Below are 17,764 nucleotides of genomic sequence, written 5' to 3'. Positions count from 1 at the left end.
GCAGGGCCTGGGAAGCCATCGTATAATCAAATATATTTTTGCAGAGAATCTGATGAGTAGCTGTGGGATAGAAGTGGAAAGACAACCCTCCACCCCCAGGTAAGCCTCATTCACTCAGGTTTTGCTGACAAATGAATTGTGGATAAAGTTAAGGTTTTCAGATTTCAACATTGGGGCTGTGGTGAAGTGAAGGAACCTAGCGGGATAAATGTTGTAAATCCATACCTATGATTGCAGCTGTCTGGGTGGTTTTGATCAGGGGTAGCTTGCTGTCATAAGTCTCTTTCAGAACATAGACTGAGCGGTCTCTGGAATTACTTTTTCTCAATATTTTGTGCAATTCACTCAGCACACCCACCCACTCACTCTTCTCATTCTCGCTATCCGCTAAGATTGGGATTGAATATCTATTACTGGGTGCTGAGAGCTGGGAAGCTGTGATCTAGAATGATTTAAGGAATATCTAGGTTATAAGAAAGCAAACATTCTTTATGCCAGCCTGTCTAGCATTTTTCATAAAACTCACCATTGTTAAACGACACTTGTAATACAGTTACCCTCTTCCTAGTAGTAAAATAGATGACGTGAGTATCAGAAGCAGGCCAAAAGCAAAGTGTCAGAATCACGTCTATTTTGATCCTCATAAAACCACCCGTGTTCTCTGACTACCTAAAATCTTGTACTTCATCAAATGAAAATAGCTACCATTTATTGAATGCTGACTCTGTACCAGAAACTGCTCTAAGAAATTGACATGTGTTAATTGATTAAATCCTCACAGAAACCTCAGTGGGTAGTTACTGCTATTCTCTCCATTTTATCAGTGAGAGGACAGGAGCACAGCAGGGTAGAATGCAGGCAGTCTGATGCCAGGACCTCCACTCTGAGACTTTCTATTTCTTTAATTCTAACACACAGCTTTGCATCTTTAGATTATCTCTGAAACGGCAATATGTTCTGCAACGGCAATCATCATGATCCATTGTGATATTACAGAATGTTAAGGAGTTTTTTGTTGTTAAGTTAGAAATATTCAAAAACACTTGTTTTCCTGGTTGCTACATGCCTATAACTTACATTATACCAGTAAATGGCAAATCAGATTTAAATTTTAAGATATATGATTAAGCTAGCAGAACTCTAAATTTATATATAAAACTTTCTTTTGTGAGCATGAAGTTAGCAGCAATGACTTTATAAATTCCCACTGTAAGTCAGTTCCAAATGACCAGCTCTTTGTAGTCTCTTGGTGGTTGGGTACAGTCTAAATAGATGTCTATCTTTGCACTAAGGAACTAAGAATACTCCTGTCTGGCCTTTGTTAAACCAAGATTCCTAGGTTGACTGTAACCACATGGGTCTCAAGGGGATAACAATCCTTTGCTTTCTCTGTCACTTTATTTAATCCATTCCAGAATCACTTTTATTTTTTACATGAATTTTAAAGAGCAGAGTGTCTATATTTTAGAGTTTGCAAAACAACATCTTTCTCCAATTTTTCCATTTTGTACTCTTGGTTTGAATCTGAATTATGACTTCAAAATGTTGCCTCAGAGGAGACTTATTTTACAAAGTACCTCTAGTTTTAGAAGTTGCATATTCATGCTACTGCAGGTCCATGAATCGACGACTTTCCTCTATGTCTGATCCGGAAGTATATGGTCTCTCTTCCTCTGTTACTGTTTTTCCCTTCTTCTTTCACACCCCCCACCCCAGTACCATTCTGCTTTGTAAGCTTCCCCTGTTTTCAGCTATGAATTATATCTGTCCTGTTACCTTAGTGTGGAATGAATGGACACCCTCAGGAACATTTGTATTTTAAGTCTCAGATTTAACTGTAGAATGAAAGATGTGACACCTGCAAAAAGTTATTTATAGTATTTTTGAATAAGAATAAAGGGCTAGATTTCTTGTGGCAAGTGGGAGAGGGAGAGAAACTATCTCACAGCACTTTTAAAATCTCAACCTCCAGGTACCTTCAGTAACTCAAGGAGCCCTGACCCCTAGGAACAGGCAAAAAAGGGATGAAACAAAACATACAAGGGATCCAATGGCAGTATGCACACTTACCTTAAACATACGAGACATTTCCTTTCTCCTTGCAGGAATAAAATCAGAGGGCCAGACAGAACTAACAGAAAGTGCTCCATCCCTGAAGGAAAAGCGAGACACTGGGAGTGAGTAGAATCACCTGAAAGTGAGTAAAACAATAAATAAGCATAATCCTCAATTTTAATTTCCCTGATTTTTAACATTCTTCTTTTCAGTAACTGACAGTGGTCAAAATATTGTACCAGCAGTACCCTGCCTGTCGCATATTATCAGAAAACGCAAGTTAACTCTGGGCTGTCCCTGATTCACCGTTCACAGGGAACTAGGAAGGAGCACCTGTCTGACTCCAAAGCCATGGCCCCTAGAATATGGGCCATGTGCCCTCAGATCAGCTCATCTGTATACTTTTTAAATGTTACCAAGATAGACTTGACATATAATAAACTGCACGTTTTTAAAGTGAACAATTAGGTAAGTTTTGATTTATGTATACACCTGTGAAACCATCACCACACTGTAGATAATGAACATGTCCATCACCCCCAAAAGTTTCTTTGTACAGCTTGCAACCCCTACCCCCCATCCTTAGCACTCTTCCCTCCTCCCCCACTGATCTGCTTCCTGTCACTCTAGATTAATTTACATTTTCTAACATTTTATAGAAATGAAATATACAATATGTGGTCTTTTTGTCTGGCTTTTTCTCAGCATAACAATTTTGTGATGCATTCATGTTGCCACATGGATGAATACTTCATTTCTATTTATTGTTGAGTAATATTTCATTGTGTGGATATGCCACAACATATCTGTTCACCCATTAATGGGCATTCGGTTTGTTTCCAGTTTGGGGCTATTTTAAATAAAGCTGCTATGAATGTTCATGCTATGCTTTCTCTTGTAGAAATATCTAGGAGGAGAATGACTAGATCATATATTAGGTGTGTGTTTAGCTTTTTATTATATTATTTACAAAGCAATATATGAGAGATCTAGGTCCTCCACATCCTCCCAATACTTGAAATGATCTTTTTAATTTTAATCTTTCTTATGATGTGAAGTGGTACCTCATGGCTATTTTATTTGAATTTACCTAATAATTAATGGTGTTGAGCATGTAAGTATCTGTTATGTGCTTATTTGACATATGTATCTTCTCTATTGAAGTATCTTTTTAAATCCCTTGCCCATTTTTTAATTTTTTTTAAAAAATTGGGCTATTTTCTTATTATTGGGGTGGCCAAAAAGTGCGTTTGGTTTTTAAATAAAAATAAAAGACACATTTTTCATTTTCACCAAGAACTTTATTGTACAATGTATTCACCCTTTCTTTCCACTACCTTCTGCCATTTTTCAGGCAACTCCATAATTCCATCTTCCCCAAACATTTTATCTTTTTGAGCAAAGAACTGTTCCAGGTGCCTTTTACAGTCTTCCAGGGAATTGAATTTTTTTCCATTAAGAGAATTTTGTAAAGACTGAAATAAATGGAAATCCAAAGGTGTAATGTGTGATGAATACGGAGGATGAATCAGAACTTCCCAGCCAAGCTGTAACAGTTTTTGCCTGCTCATCAAAGAAACATGCCATCTTGCGTTATCCTGATAAAAGATTATGCGTTTTCTGTTGACTTATTCTGGACGCTTTTCATTGAGTGCTGCTTTCAGTTGGTCTAATTGGGAGCAGCACTTGGAATTAATCATTTGTTTTTCTGAAGGAGCTCATAATAGAGGACTCCCTTCCAATCCCACCATATACACAACATTACCTTCTTTGGATGAAGACCGGCCTTTGGTGTGGTTTGGTGGTGGTTCATTTCGCTTGCCCCACAATCTCTTCCATTCACATTGTTTTACAGTATCCACTTTTCATTGCCCATCACAATTTGTTGTAAAAATGGAACTTTTTCATTACGTTTAAGTAGAGAATTGCACACGGAAATATGGTCAAGAAGGTTTTTTTCACTTAACTTATGTGGAACCCAAACATCAAAGTCATTAACATAAACAAGCTTGTGCAAATGATTTTCAACACTTGATTTAGATATTTTGAGTATGTCGGCTATCTCCCACATAATTATAACATTGATTGTTCTCAATTAATATCTCTATTTGATTGCTATCAACTTCAACTGGTCTACCGGACCGTGGAGCATCATCCAGCAAGAAATCTCCAGCACGAAACTTCGCAAACCACTTTTGACGTGTTTGATTAGTCGCAGAACCAGCCCCATACACTGCACAAATCTTTTTTTGCATATCAGTTGTGTTTTTACCTTTCTTGAAATAATAAAGCATAATAGGCCGAAAATGTTGCTTTTTTCCTTCCATCTTCAATATTAAAATGGCTACACAAAAATTCACCAATTTTGATAAGTTTTTTTTTTTAATGCACGCCGATATGACAGCTGTCACATACAATCTAACAAAATTGTTTCAAATGAAGTCAAAGACATCTTAGTGCTACTAGAGCCATCTTAGAGAAAATAACACATGAACCTTTTGGCCAACCCAATACTGTTTTAAGAATTTTTATATATTCTAGATATAAGTCCTTTGTCAGATATTTGATTTGCCCCCAGTCTGCAGCTTTTATTACTTCTCTTGACAATGTATTTCAAGGAACAGAAGTTTTAAATTTTGATGAAGTCCAATTTATCAATTTTTAAATTTTACCTGTTGTGCTTTGTGTTGTGTCTAAGAACTATTTGCCTTATCCAAGATCAACAAAGTTTTCTCCCATGTTTACTTCTAGGTGCTTTATAGTTTTAGGGTTTACATTTAGTTCTATGGTCTATTTTGAGTTAAATTTTGTATATAGTATAAAGTATAAATCAAAGTTGATTTTTTTACACATAGATATCTAAAATTCCAATTTCATTTGTTGCTAGATTTTGCAACTTGTTGAAAATATTGTATATATTAAAGTAACAGAAAATTCAGAAATATAGTTACAAATGTTTTATATATGAAAGTATATTTTATGTGCATGTTAAAAATACATATGTAAATATATTTTATATGTATATTAGAAATGTTATATATATTTCTAGGTTTGTTTGTTTTTTCAAAGTTGTTTTGGCCCTTCTAACTCTTTTGCATTTTCCTATGACTTTTAGGATCAGCTTGTCAATTTCTACAAAAAGAATTAAGAAGCCTACTGAGATTTTGATTAAGACTATGTTAAAACTATTGATCAATTTTGAGAACAATCACATTTTTTAAATACTGAGTTCTGCAATGCATGACCACAGTCTCTCTATTTATTTAGATCTTCATTAATTCTTTCATCAATATTTTATAGTTTTCAGTGTACAAGTCTTGCACATCTTTTGTCAGATTTATTTCTAAGTATTTTTTAATATTTATTTATTTTCCTTATTTATTTTTAAATTATTTTTGGCTGTGTCAGGTCTTAGTTGCAGCACATGGGATAATCCTTGAGGCATGTGGGATCTTTTTGTTACAGCACACGGTGTCTTTGTTGTGATGCTTGGACTTCTCTAGTTGCGGTGTGCGGGCTTCTCTCATGTTGTGGCGCAAGGGCTCCAGAGCACATGGGCTCTGTAGTTTGCAGCACGCAGCCTCTCTCATTGAGGTGCACAAGCTCAATAGTTGGGGCTCGCAGGTTTAGTTGCCCCAGGGCATGTGGGATCTTAGTTCCCCGACCAGAGATCGAACCCATGTCCCCTGCACTGGAAGGAGGATTCTTTTACCACTGGACCACCAGGGAAGTCCCTATGTTTTGATGCTATGGCAAATGGCATTACTTATTTAATTTTGATTTCTGATTATTTGTTGCTAGTATAAAGAAATGCAATTTATTTTATATATTGATCAAGCGTCCTGCAAACTTGCTAAATTCATTTATTAGTTCTAATAGCTTCTTTGTAGATTACATTGAATTTTCTCCATAGATATTCATTTTGTCTATGAATAATTTTGCTTTCTTCTTTCCAACACGGATGTATTTTATTTCTTTTTCTTCCCTGGCCTGGATTTCCAATACAGTGTTAAATAAGTGTGTTGAGACCGAACATCTTTGTCTTGTTCCTGATCTTAGGGAGAAAGCATTGAGTCTTTTGCTGCTAATTATGATGTCAGCTGTGGGATTTTCATAGATGCCCTTTATCAGGATGAAGAAGCTCCCTTCTAAGTGTTCATCAAGAATACATGATTTTGTCAAATGTGTTTACTGTATCTACTGACATGATCTTTTTCATTTGTTGATATGGTAAAATACATTGATTTTTCAATATAAACCAACTTTCCTGAGATACACTACACTTGCTCAAGATGCAATATAATTTTTACATAATATTGGATTCAATTTGCTAACATTTTGTAGTTTTCCTCACATACATGTGCTGATCAGTAATCTGCTGAATCCTCAAGCTAGATCCTCTGTAGATTCATGCAGAGCTAGTGCATGCTCTCAATCTCTCCCTCCCTCCCTCCCTCCCTCCCTCTCTCTCTCTCTCTCTCTGTCTCCCTCACTCTCTCCTGTCTAGCTCTGTACTTTGTCCTGTGTACTCTGGCTACTGGGTCTCTCTGGACTCTCAGCTTCATCTCTTCAGTTCAGGGAGTTCACCTGGGTCTGCCTGGGATTCCACTTTCTGTGTTATATACTGGAAACTTTCACAAGGCAGTAACCTGGGGCAAGTATAGAGCTGATCTCAGTTATTTCCCTTCATTATCTGATATCCAGAACCTTAAATCAGTTCTTTTGTTATTTCACGGGGAAGGTTAAATATAAATATGGCCCCTGTTACCCCATCTTGGTTGAAAGTAGAAGTCCGTTTGATTCAGCTCACTTGATAATTTTTGGCTTCTCCAACACTTAGAACAAACTCATTTCTTTCCCCCAATGCTATCATTCTCCACTACATCCCTACAGCTGTCAATGTGACCCTCAGTTTTTCAGTCCTGATGACTTAAAACCTCAGTACCATCTGGTATTGCTACTCTTTTCTTCATCTTCCTTTTTCTGCCACTCACCACGTCCCATGAGGTCACTTTAGTAATATTTCCTGCACCTGTCTCTTCTTCTGTAATTCCTGCAGCCACCACTTTAACGCAGACACTCATTTGATCTGAAGGATGGACAATTGTAAGCCGGACTTCTTGGCTCCAGCACAACTTTAATTTTCTCTGTCCCCAAAATGAAACACACACACACACACACACACACACACACACACACACACACACACACATACACACACACACACACACTCCCAAACCAACTTATTGAAAATCTACATCAAGAATAACTTTCTGGGCTTCCCTGGTGGCGCAGTGGTTGAGAGTCCGCCTGCCGATGCAGTGGGCACGGGTTCGTGCCCCGGTCCAGGAAGATCCCACATGCCGCGGAGCGGCTGGGCCCGTGAGCCATGGCCGCTGAGCCTGCGCATCCGTAGCCTGTGCTCCGCAATGGGAGAGGCCACAACAGTGAGAGCCCCGCGTACCACAAAAAAAAAAAAAAAAAAAAAGAGTAACTTTCTGAAGTCACCTTCAAGATTATCTAGTTTCCTGTATCAGTTATTCAAGGTAATACCAAAGTTCTGACAAAGATGACATTAGCTGAGGTGAAGAATATAAAACAAAGTTTGTGAGTAAGGAATCAAAATAAGACAAGATGAATGTAGAGACCCACAGAATCTGTGATAAGGAGAAAGTTCAGGCTGAGCAAGCACACAGCCATCACAGTGCCGGTTACACCTGGAAAAGAAGTATAAGGGAATACTATGAATAAATGTCTCACTACCTGGAGCCACAGGAAGTGAAAGGACCACCCAGGGAGTGTGCAGAGAAGGAAGAAAAGAAGGTCAAGGACAGATGCTCAGAGACACTAAGAGAAAAGTGTAGAGGAGCCGAAAAGGTGCAGAAGAATCAGGGGGAGCAGAGAACATATTGCATTTCCCCAAAGGATACACTTTCTATAAGTTCATCGATTCAATTTTATTAAACACTTAAAGAGTGTCTGGAGTGACATTTGCAACAATGGCAAAGTAAGGATCTCTGAAGATTCTCTCCTTCATAAAAGAAATGAGAAAACTAGCAAAATTCATCAGACACAACTTTTTTAGAACTCTATAAATTAACCAAGGTTTGTGGCAATCTGAGGAGGATTTATTTAAAATAATAAAAAAAAAAGCTGAATCTTGGTAAGGAGTATGAGCTTTGTGGTAGTTTAACTCGCCCTAGGCCCATGCTCCATTTCCAGCTCCTCAGTAGCCTTGAAAAATGGCAGCCTGCATTCACAGTGCATCCTAGAAGCCACTGGACACCTGAGGGAGCTGGAGAGTAGAAGGAGGAAGGAGAAAGGAGCTGGAGTATTAGGCTTGATTCAGAGGTCTCCCGGGGAAAAGTCTATTCCCCAAGGGGAACTCATAAAAAACTATTTCATGCAAGCATTTTAACTGCATAGCTGCCTATGCAGTGCTTAACAGCTGGACAAAATAATAGATTAACCAAAACTCTTAAAAGGAGAAGTTAGAAAATGAGATATCCATAGGGGTTTTGAAAAGGTCTGACATATTGCTGAGAATCTAGAGCATCATGCACATGCATAGAACTGTGAACATGCTTAGGGCTATGCATATGCTCAGGAAAGACCAGAGAAGGACATAAGTTCTCACCTCTGGCTGACATTGGATGCATAGGTGAATGTTTTTCATCAAATTTGGGAGGTTTTCTGACATTATTTCTTCCAATATTCTTGAGGCTTTGCACAAGTATAACGTGTTGTCAACAGCCTGGCTGAGTGTTGAAGAAGTGACCCCACTTGCACACAGAGCTCTTCAGCAAAGTGTGGGAGATTCACTGGTTCCAGATATTTAAAGAAATCTCTGCAAAATCATTAGCTAACTACTAAGCTAATGAAGTAGAGACGTCAAATAACTACACATGACTAAGAATAAAGACTTTATGGATTAGTTTGAAAAATTCACTGAACAAACAAACAACTACAACAAACAACAATAACAAATCCTGGAGAAGAAGTAGAATTTGATAACTAGAGCTGACAATAGTATTACTTGAAATGTCCAGTTTAAAAAAAAGTGATACTGTATGACTTGCAAGGAAGCATAAAAGTATGACCAATACACAGGAAAAAAGCAATCAATAAAAACTATCTCTGAGGAAACCCAGATGTTGGATTTACCAGACAAAGATTTAAATCAGCTATTTTAAATATGTTTGAAGACCTAAAGGAAATCATGCCTAAAGAACTAAATGAAACTATGAGAATGATGTCTCACCAAGTAGGAAATATAAATAAGGAAATAGAAAATACAAAAAAGAACCAAACAGAAATTCAGAGGTTGATGAGTACAATAACTGAAATGAAGAATTTACCAGAAGGGGTCAACAACAGAACTGAGCAGGCAGAAAGCAGAATCACTGAACTTGAAGATAGGTCAATTAACATTATCCAATCTGAAGAAAAGAAAGAAAAAAGAATGAAGAAAAATTAGTAGAACCTCAGAGTCCCTTGGGACACCATGAAGAATACTAAAATATATATAACGGGAGTCCCAGAAGGAGAGGAGAGAGAAAAGGGGTCAGAAAGGATAATTGAATGAAAATCTCAAATCAATATATAACCTAACTTTCCATCTTGAGAAACTAGGAAACGAAGAGCAAACTAAACTCAGAACAAGGAGAAGGAAGGAAATAATAAAGTTTAGAGTGGAATTAATAAAACAAGAGAAAATCAAGAAAACCAAAAGTTAGTTTTCTGAAAAGATCACCTAAAATTGATAAACTTTTAGCTAAACTGACCAAGAAAAAATGAAAGAAACCTCAAATTACTAAAGTCAGAAGTAAAGTGGGAACATTACTTCTGACCTTTCAGAAAATAAAAGAAGTGTAAGGGAATACTATCAACAAGTGTATGCCCCCAAAATTAGATAATCTAAAGAAAATGGAAACATTCCTAGAAAAACACAAGGTACTAAAGCTGACTCAAGAAGATGTAGAAAATCTCAATAGACTTATAACAAGTAAAGAGATTGAACTAGCAATCAAAACATATCCTATAAAGAAAACCTCAGGACCAGATGACTTCACTAGTGAATTCTACCAAACATATTTAATACCAATCCTTCACAAACTCTTTCAAAAATAAAAGAGAAGAGAGTACTTTCCAACTTAATCTGGGGTCAGTATTATCCTAATACCAAAACCAGGCAAAAATATCACAAGGCAACAAAACTATAAACCAATATCCTGTTAATATAGATGCAAATATCTTCAAAAATTCTATTGAACCCAATCCAACATATTATAAAAAAGATTAGATACCATGACCAAATGGGATTTATCCCAGGAATGTATGATTGGTTTTATATACAAGAATCAATTAATGTAATGCATCATGAGAATTAAGGGGAAAACAATCATGTGATCTTCTCAATAGACACAAAAAAAAACATTTGTCGAAATCCAACAGCCCTTACAGATAAAAACACTCAAAAAACCAGGAAGAGAAGGTCATTTTCTCAACCTGATAAAGGGCATCAGCCATGAAAAATAATGAAGTATTGATACATGCTACATGGGTGAGTCTTGAAACATTATGCTTAGTGAAAGAAGCCAGTTACAAAACTCCACATGTTGTATGATTCCATTTATATAAAAATTCAGAATAGACAAATCCATAGAGACAGAAACAGATTAATGGTTGCTGGGGCTGGGGGCAGGGGTAAATGCAGAGTGACTGCTAATTAATAAAGGTTTCCTTTTCGTGTGATGAAAATGTTCTGAAATTAGATTGTGATGATGGTTTTACAACCTTGTGAATACACTAAAAACCACTGGGTTGCCCATTTTTAAATGGTGAATTTTATAATATATGAATTATATCTCAATATAAAGAGCATCTGGTTTTAAGGTTGTATTTCCTTTTCTGCTACACACACACATACACACACACACACAATAAGAATATAAACTTCTGACTAAAAATAAATAAATAAATAAACTCTTACAAATATTACACAATTATAATCCATAACTAAGAGGTAATGATGCAAACTTTAGGCAGAAATCTTCCATTTTAAAGTTCACATGACAATGGAGAAAATTAGAAACTTAACGTAAGTTAAATGACAGCACTATTTTTAAAAATTTCAGAAACCACTTTTATTCCCAGATTTTTTGATAAAAAATAATCTCCCTTTCGAAGCTTACCTCATGTCAATCACTTGACTAACTACAACATTGGGTTTTGAGTCTTCTTCTTCATCCATATCATACAGGAAGAGTTTGAAGTCACACACTAGAGCCAATGCCCTCTGCCATCCTTTTTTCATCCCTGCTTTCTTTGGAATCTTTAGTTTTTATTTTTCAAAAAACAAATAAAAGCAATCCAAGCTGAAACATCAAATACTACCCATTTATTACATATAAAATTAAAATAATAAAAATGAAAAAAAATGTGTTACAAATCTACCACTTGTTAAAGATTGGAACAGAACTACATAACATAATTCCTTTGAGGACTAAACAATACTTGGGTGGTGAAAATACGATCAATACAATTTCCATTAACACTAGTCACAGCGTTGCCTCTACATAAGATTAAATTCAATTTTGGTAGCCTCAAGTTCAACTCAGATTTTAAATATTTCTGAAGAAGATTCTTTCACTTTTAGCTTCATAATTTATTATTATTGACCGGAAGTCAAAGTTACATCATTAGAAGGGATTTTAGCATTTGTTCATTGCAAAGTAAGGTCTAAACAGAAAACTTTGTGAAATTTGAAAATATCCTATCAGGGACACCTAAACTTTATTCTGAAATCATATTCTTCAGATGATTTTCAGTTGCATATAATTAATATCGTATAACATATCATAAATATTTCTGAAAAATATTGTGCACACATTGTGAAAAGTGATTAATAAACTCTTTAAGACTTCATATGAAACAAAAATATTGACACTTACCCAGACATGGCCTTCATAGGCTGTTCCCATGCCTTTCTGTGGGTCTAGACAGAAGGCACCTTTCTTCTGATGAAAAGGCATGGGACACGTTTTTGGAGCTTTTTCTACACAGGTTGTGTGACATGAGAACCCACATGCTTTTTGAGGGAAATAAAGAGATAAGATTGTAGGGGATATGATGGTTTGACTCCCTCAACCCCCATTGCAATTCTGTCTACTACTGTAAAGGTGAAATGCTAAAAACTACATTTCCCAGACTCCCTTGGAACTAAGTTTTGGACCTGATGTAAGCTCCACTAATAAGATAGCTCTCTATGAGACTTTGAGTTGAGTCAAGCTGGGGGAGATGCCTGATGTAGCACATCCATTTTACTGGCTTGGATCTTGACAGAGGGCGTGTGAGGTCACAGCTGCAGTGGTGGTTTTTGAATTTGATGGAAGCTCTCTTAACTCTGCAACAACAGGGTCTTTCCTGACTCTGGCAGAAGTTGCAGGTTCTGAGGGCTGCAGCAGTGGTGGCAGCTTCCAGATTCACCGTCTTCTTGGGACAATGGTGGAGCTGTCCCAGGCTCAACAGAGACTGAGTAATGCTGGCAGCAGGAGATGCACCTCGGAGCTCAGCTCAGAGCCTGCCTCTGCTGCCCTAGGAGAATTGTATGGGCACATAATTCCCCATTTAAAATCCTATTTTCTTTAATATGCTAGGACACATTTATGGTTAAGGCATCTGTGACTGTCACAATGCTGAGGGCAGGAAAGTTGTCCTGCTCAGCACTGTGAGTCTCTGAGTGGACACTCTACAGGACTGGCTGGGGAAACCAATGAGTACAGAGTCTGTTCCCTAGGATGACGTATGAGGTGCCTGTGTAGCACTGTGATCCACTGTTTGATATTTCCAAACATATATTTCTTTCTTTCAACGATATCTACTGTAATAAATTCATTGAGTAAAATAAAAGGATTACAACTCAAGGATAGTGTTCCATTTTCCTGTCACATAAGCTGGTGAATGTCGTCCTCATACTCTACTAGTGCTACAGAGAACAAAATTTCATTAAACACATTTTCCTAATAAGTGTGGCCTTGCCTGCAGGCTACACAGCATGCCTCCCTGGGGTGCTGTTCACACAGGTATGAGGGCATGAGGCTCTTTGGAGCTGCACAATGCAGAGGTCCTCCCCAAATGCTCCCAATGACCACCCGTTCATATGAAACAGATTCAGAGGAATTTTTAGTAAAGTAATCAGTTCACCGTCATGCTTCTACAATTCAAAGAGAACGAAATTTCTTCTTACCAACTAAATGCAGTGGACTGAATGTTTGTGTTCCTTCAAAATTGACATGTTGAAATCCTAATCCCCATGTGAGGGTATTCGGAGGTGGAGACTTTGTTAGGTCATGGGGGTGGAGCCCTCATGAATGGGATTAATGCCCTTAAAAAAAGAGACCCCACAGAGTTCCCTGGCCCCTCCCACCACATGAGGACACAGCAAGAAGTCAGCAGTCTGCAACCTGGAAGAGGGTCCTCACCAGAACTGGACCATACTGGTGCCCTGATCTCAGACTTCCATCCAGTGAGGAATATATGACTGTGTTTAGAAGCCACCTAGTCTCTGTGCTTTGTTATGGCAGCTGACTAAACCGCCGAGTTGACTAAAAAACTTAGGTACAAGTATTATGGCTCTGACTCCATGTGTCCCTTCCTCAGGTGCAGCCTTGTCTTATCAAGCCCACCATCAGAGATGTGCACTGGTGACACTTGGTGGGAGCGGTAAAGGACGTGAGGAAAAACCTGTGGGTTTTATGCTACAAAATGAAGAGAATAAACACACATCGATGGTTAAATAACTATGAAAAGCTGATTCTGGTGATTCCTTCAACCCACCCTGCCCAAAATATCATTTTATATGCCAAGATAAGCAGCTCCCCCTTTTCTTACCAGCATTTAAGATTCTTGCCCCTAATTACTTCATAGTTGGAAAATACTGATTAAAGGATCCAAAAATTACCAAGAAGAGAAGGGAGGAGGAGGAGAAGAAGAAGGAGAATTATTTAAGTGGTGATCAAATGTTCATTACTACTATTTGGAACCAAATTAATAAAGCCTGGCCTTTATTTGAGCTGATACATCCTGAACATTTAAAAATTCTAGATTGATAAATTCTTCAAATGATTCCTTAACTATTAATGGAGTCAGAATTGCCTATGTATACATATTTTTACTGGGGAGGGGTAACAAAAAATAATATGGTTTTTATACCTTCTTTGGAAAAAAAGAATAATTTAAAATTTTATCTCTATAGAAAATTATGTGTTTCATTTTCTATTATCAATAAAAAAATAATGTGCTCCAGGAATTGGAACACTCTGATTAAGCAAGCCATATTACACTTTCTAGGTGGAAGGCACACTGAAATTTCTAGCTGAAACCCCAACAAATAAAACTCCAGAGGTCTTCACAAAATTATCAACCATTTGAAAATCCACTAGGGATTGTCCATTTCTGTATCATGCCTCTTTGACCTGAAATTATTGTTATCATAAATTAGCAATATCTAAATTACAACAAAATCCGGTTTCTCCAAATACTAGTTGGGAAATTTTCTCACCTTCATTGTCTCTGTTTCCTGATTTGTGATGTGGACAGATTGCAGTCCCTGCCATGGGCCCTGACTGTGTACAGGGGCTACCTGCTTTTTCTCAGATCTTCAATTTATTCCCCTCTTTTCAGCACCACATGTCACCCTTGCCTCCTAAAGGACTTGGTGTCCCTAATCCCTGAATCCTCCTAGGTTTCCAAAGTATTAATTATCTTGTGACTTTTTGACAAGTCATTTCTAAGCACCTGGCATTCATATTTCTCAGCTCTCCTAACCCCTCCTCAGGTTCTTCTATCTTTCAAAATTATGTTGACTTATTTGTCTACTCTCTCTCTTTAGTCTGTTTAACAAGTTTCATTAGAAAGCAAAAGTGTAGGCATTTTTGAATCTGCTCTATTTAACCAGAAGTCTACAAGCAAAAAGGAAGAAAAGAAAGAAGGGAGGAAAGGAGAAAGGGAGAGAGGGAAGGAGAGAGGGAGGGAGGGAGGGGTTAGAGACCAAAACTAACTTATTCTCATTTTTCAAGGACCTGTTAAGTTTATAACTAAATCAAGTGTCTTAGTTGGAAGGAGGATTCTATTATGATATTCCTTTCTCTTTATCGTTGGTGTGTGAACTGGAAGGTGAGCAGAATCTGTGATCTGAATCAAAGAGACAAAAATAAATATAGGCAAGTTACCTATGTCACTAAAATTATAAGAATTAAATTATTTCTCAAGTAAGACAAAAGAATAATACTTGTTAGACAAAAACACAGTAAAACTAAAATTCTCACAAAGCTGAAAATATATTTTAAGTAATTTAAATCTATGCTTTCTATTTCTACAAACAAAATATATGTATACTTCATATACTTTATATCAATTTGGCTACTTTTAAATGTGTGTCATAGCATGTGCATGTAGACTACATTAAAAGGAGAATATTAATCATAAACGTATTTAAAAGATACTTTCATTAAGTAGATATATGATCAGAATCGTCAAAAGACTCTTTGAACTACTTGTCTTATAAATGTAGAAGGGATATATGGCCGTAAATATGTAGAAATACATTAAAATCAATTATAGAGGGTTCAGCAAGATTTTGTGAATACTAATAATCTAAAAATGGGTACAGGTAATTTAGATTACATTTCTTAAATTAGACTTCAAAAGTATATGAAATTTGGCTGTCCATATGATATAGAATTTTTCTTTCCAAGGAAATAGTAGAAAATACGTTTTGAAATGGAAAGAATTGGATGCTTACAGATGTTACTGGGGAATAAAGTTTGATTGTAAGTGAAGATGCTGCACAGCTGAGCAGAGCATATAAGTATATAGACTTGAATAATGACAAATACCATGGAGAAAAAATACAAGAAATTGGTAGTAAATGCAGGAGATTCAGAACATTTGCCAACTTTTCAAAGTTATGAAGAAAAAATGCCTCTTTACTATGCATCCCAATAAATAGACTTTTTCATATGGATTCATAGAATGAATATAATAAAGAATCCCTCCTAGGAGGCAATTTATTGATGCCTTAGCTCCAATTTAATTTAATTTAATTTAAAAAGAGACTATCTTCAGTCTGAAGGGGGGGAAAATTAACATATCAGTTGATGCAAAAAAAGTATTTGACAAAATTCAACATCCATTCATGATAACTCTCAACACACTAGGAATACAAGAGACTTCCTTATCCTGATGAAGGGCATTTACAAGAAATTAAGGCAAGCACTACCACTAATGATGAAAAACCAAATGCTTTCCCCTAAGAATGGAAACAAGGCAAAGATGTCCACTACCACTTTTCCTATTCAGGCAGAATAAGAAATAATAGGCAGTACCATACTGTCTTGATTACTGTAGCTTTGTAGTATAGTCTGAAGTCAAGGAGCTTGATTCCTCCAGCTCCATTTTCCTTTCTCAAGATTGCTTTGGCTATTCGAAGTCTTTCATGTTTCCATATAAATTGTGAATTTTTTTGTTCTAAGAAAAAAATTTTAAAAAGGTCATGAAAACCTAGGGGTACGGCGAGAACAAAGACACAGACCTACTAGAGAATGGACGTGAGGATATGGGGAGGGGGAAAGGTAAGCTGTGACAAAGTGAGAGAGTGGCATGGACATATATACACTACCAAACGTAAAATAGCTAGCTAGCTAGTGGGAAGCAGCCACATAGCACAGGGAGATCAGCTCGGTGGTTTGTGACCACTAGAGGGGTGGGATAGGGAGGGTGGGAGGGAGGGAGATGCAAGAGGGAAGAGATATGGGAACATATGTATATGTATAACTGATTCACTTTGTTATAAAGCAGAAACTAACACACCATTTGTAAAGCAATTATACTTCAATAAGGATGTTAAAAAAAAAAAAAAAAAGAAAGAAAAGCAGAGCTCTGGGTCCACTTTCTCTCCCATTCTCTCTACCTGCCACCTCATTGTGTGGCCACTGGGTATGCCATGTACCCTCCAGGATCTGTGAGTGATCAATCCTGTTCCTCAAAGTTCCCTGATAGTTTTTACTGAAACACATCCTGCTATCATAATAAGAACCACAAGTCTCAGTCCAGTCACAACAATGGCCCCTGTGGTGGTGGAAAGGAATGTCTGTGGGACTCACTACAAGTACTATGGCCCAGGTGAGTGCCCCGGGCATTCCTAGCCAAGAGCATCACTACCAATAGGCTGAGACTAACACAAAAAACATTGTTTAATTTTGCTCATAGTGTGTTCTTTATTGTGCCTGGCTTTTTTCACTCAACATTATGCTGAGAGATTCATTCATGGTGTTGTGTGCAGCTATAATTTATTCATTTTTATTACTATAGTATATTCCATTATATTAACATAATTTCTTTATTCATTCTACACTTTGATGAACACTTGTGTTTTAGCTGTTATAAACATTCTTCTATGTATCTCCTTGCATAAAATGTGCAACCATTCCTGTAGGATGTATTTCTAGAAATGGAATTATAGTATATGCAGGTTCGTATTTCTTCAAATACTCACCAACATTTGCTTTTATAGTCATTTTATTTTAACTAGTGGCATCTCATGAGGTTTAGAACTTTTAATATGTTTATTGTCTATTTGGATTTCCTCTTTTATGAATAACCTGTTAAGTTTCTTGCTACTTTCCCACTGGGTTGACTGTCTTTTTCA

The 17,764-nt window shown here is 36.9% G+C and overlaps 1 protein-coding gene across 1 annotated transcript in view; it reads right to left on the bottom strand.

The window, feature by feature from the left end:
- The window catches only part of LOC132427714 (serine/threonine-protein kinase MRCK alpha-like), a 45,040-nt gene that overhangs the window by 14,698 nt on the left and 12,578 nt on the right, over nt 1-17,764 (bottom strand). The window contains 5 exon segments of the mRNA XM_060015370.1: nt 226-442; nt 2,071-2,152; nt 11,250-11,389; nt 12,009-12,145; nt 13,697-13,814. Of these exon segments, the coding sequence (XP_059871353.1) occupies nt 226-442; nt 2,071-2,152; nt 11,250-11,389; nt 12,009-12,145; nt 13,697-13,814 (694 nt within the window).

Source organism: Delphinus delphis, chromosome 6, assembly GCF_949987515.2.
Source record: "Delphinus delphis chromosome 6, mDelDel1.2, whole genome shotgun sequence".
Taxonomy (NCBI): domain Eukaryota; kingdom Metazoa; phylum Chordata; class Mammalia; order Artiodactyla; family Delphinidae; genus Delphinus; species Delphinus delphis.
The sequence above is the reverse complement of the archived record's forward strand: the minus strand, read 5'-3'. Positions and strand labels throughout refer to the sequence as shown.